Source organism: Microtus ochrogaster, chromosome 16 (genome assembly GCF_000317375.1).
Source record: "Microtus ochrogaster isolate Prairie Vole_2 chromosome 16, MicOch1.0, whole genome shotgun sequence".
NCBI lineage: Eukaryota > Metazoa > Chordata > Mammalia > Rodentia > Cricetidae > Microtus > Microtus ochrogaster.
In genome coordinates this window covers 42279605-42281282 of record NC_022018.1, presented here as the reverse complement: position 1 = coordinate 42281282, position 1678 = coordinate 42279605, and the positions used below count along the sequence as shown (strand labels likewise).

General features: G+C 43.1%; 1 protein-coding gene across 4 annotated transcripts in view; it reads left to right on the top strand.

Moving 5' to 3' along the window:
• Positions 1 to 325, top strand: part of Cage1 (cancer antigen 1) — a 21892-nt gene extending 21567 nt beyond the window's left edge. For all 4 annotated transcript variants that reach the window (XM_026782872.1, XM_026782871.1, XM_026782870.1 and 1 more), the window contains one exon: positions 208 to 325. In XM_026782872.1, coding sequence (XP_026638673.1) covers positions 208 to 292 — 85 coding nt within the window. In that variant the 3' untranslated portion in view covers positions 293 to 325. The remainder of the gene's footprint in view (positions 1 to 207) is intronic.
• The last annotated feature ends 1353 nt before the right edge of the window (positions 326 to 1678 follow it).

Below are 1678 nucleotides of genomic sequence, written 5' to 3'. Positions count from 1 at the left end.
CCTCACTGAGGATGGTCCTCACTGAGGATGGTCCACACATTTTGTGTTGAAAAGTTTCATCATTTTAGTGTCTCATATTTTGATCCTAAATGACAACTTCTTGAAAGTGAGAGGGAAATATGCCAAAATAATGGTGTTCTTTTTTTACCATATTCACTATTTTAATTCTCCCCCCCATTTTTACATAATTTTCTTTCTTTCTTACAGACCAAGACTAGAAAATCACCCAAAGTCCATGACCTTGGTAGATCATCTTGATGGACACTGTAAAGAATGTTCCATTTCCACGTGAACTGACAGTAACACATGATTAAATGTTCATTCCTGAAGTTATGTTCACTTATTTGGGGTGTGTGTGTATGTGTGTTTGGGTATCTAAGGTAAAGGACAAACTTGGGTGTCCCTCTGCAGGAGTCATCCATGTTGTTTGAGAACACAATGTCTCTTGTTGGTATAGAACTTACCAGCTGGCCCCAGGAATCCATTAGTCTCCGTCTCCATGGTGGTGAGACTACACACATGCAGCACTGTACCGGCTTTTTAAAAATGTGGGTTCTGGGAATATGAGTCGGGTCCCTGTACTTGTGCACCGAACATGTGACCTACTGGCATTATATCCTGGTTAGCTTCCTAACTCCATGTTTGCCTTCATCCCATTCCATTCCTTTGTCAAGTCCCCAAACAAGGCTGAAAGTGTAGCTGTTGATCCACACACTATGTTGGTGGACATTCCATCTCACAGAGTCAGTGTTACACTTCCGTCAGTTGTGAGGTGCAAGAGTAAGTAGTGTGGAGTGTACGGGTTCCAAAGGACATGCTCATAAGTCAAACCATCACCACTTCTGTCTCTGTTGGAGGACTCTGTAAGGCAGCTCCTGTATGAACTTGGAAACAGAAAATGTGGTGTTTGCTCGAGTCTTGGAACACTTAGACAAGGTGGTCCACCAGGAGGGGTTCAGATAGCCATTGTCTTTGGGGAAGGGGGCTGGGTGGATGACAGGCTTAAAACCTTGGAGGGTTCTGAACAGGTAAGGTGTAAGGGGAAGGGGAGGCCCAGACAGCACTGGGTCAGTTGGAATTGACATGCTCAGCATTTCAACTAATTCATTTTAAAGAAGAAAAAAAGCAAAAATGATAAATATCAGAATATTTTTAAAATCATAAAAAATATTGAACATGACTTGTTTACGAGAGCTGCAGCCATAGCGGTATCTCCTTTCAGTAAGATGAGCATGAAAGCTGTGAAGCCACCCAAGTGTAAGAAGTAACCTTCCTTATAAGTCACATCCAAAGAATCCTCTAGAAAAACCTAGCATGCCAGGGGAAGGTGGTTACTACAAAGACAGCTAAGTCTGGAATCTTCACATTGATGGGATGAACCAAGTGAAAGAAGGCCAGCCCAGGCTGTCCAAAAGCAGGGCTCTGTGCAGAAACACTGACTTATGGTATGTACTAAGAAGCATTTCCATGCCTCTTGTTACCTACAGAGCATCTCAGAATAAACACACCTCCCTTGGCACATGGCTTTGAGAAACATTAAATGGGCATTTCTCCCTTGGAGACACTCTCAGGAGTTCTTTCTCACTTCTCAAATCTGTTTGCTCTGCTTTAAAAAAAAAGGGGGGGGGAGCTAGGCATGATGGTACACACCTTTAATCCCAGAACAGAAGCAGAGGCA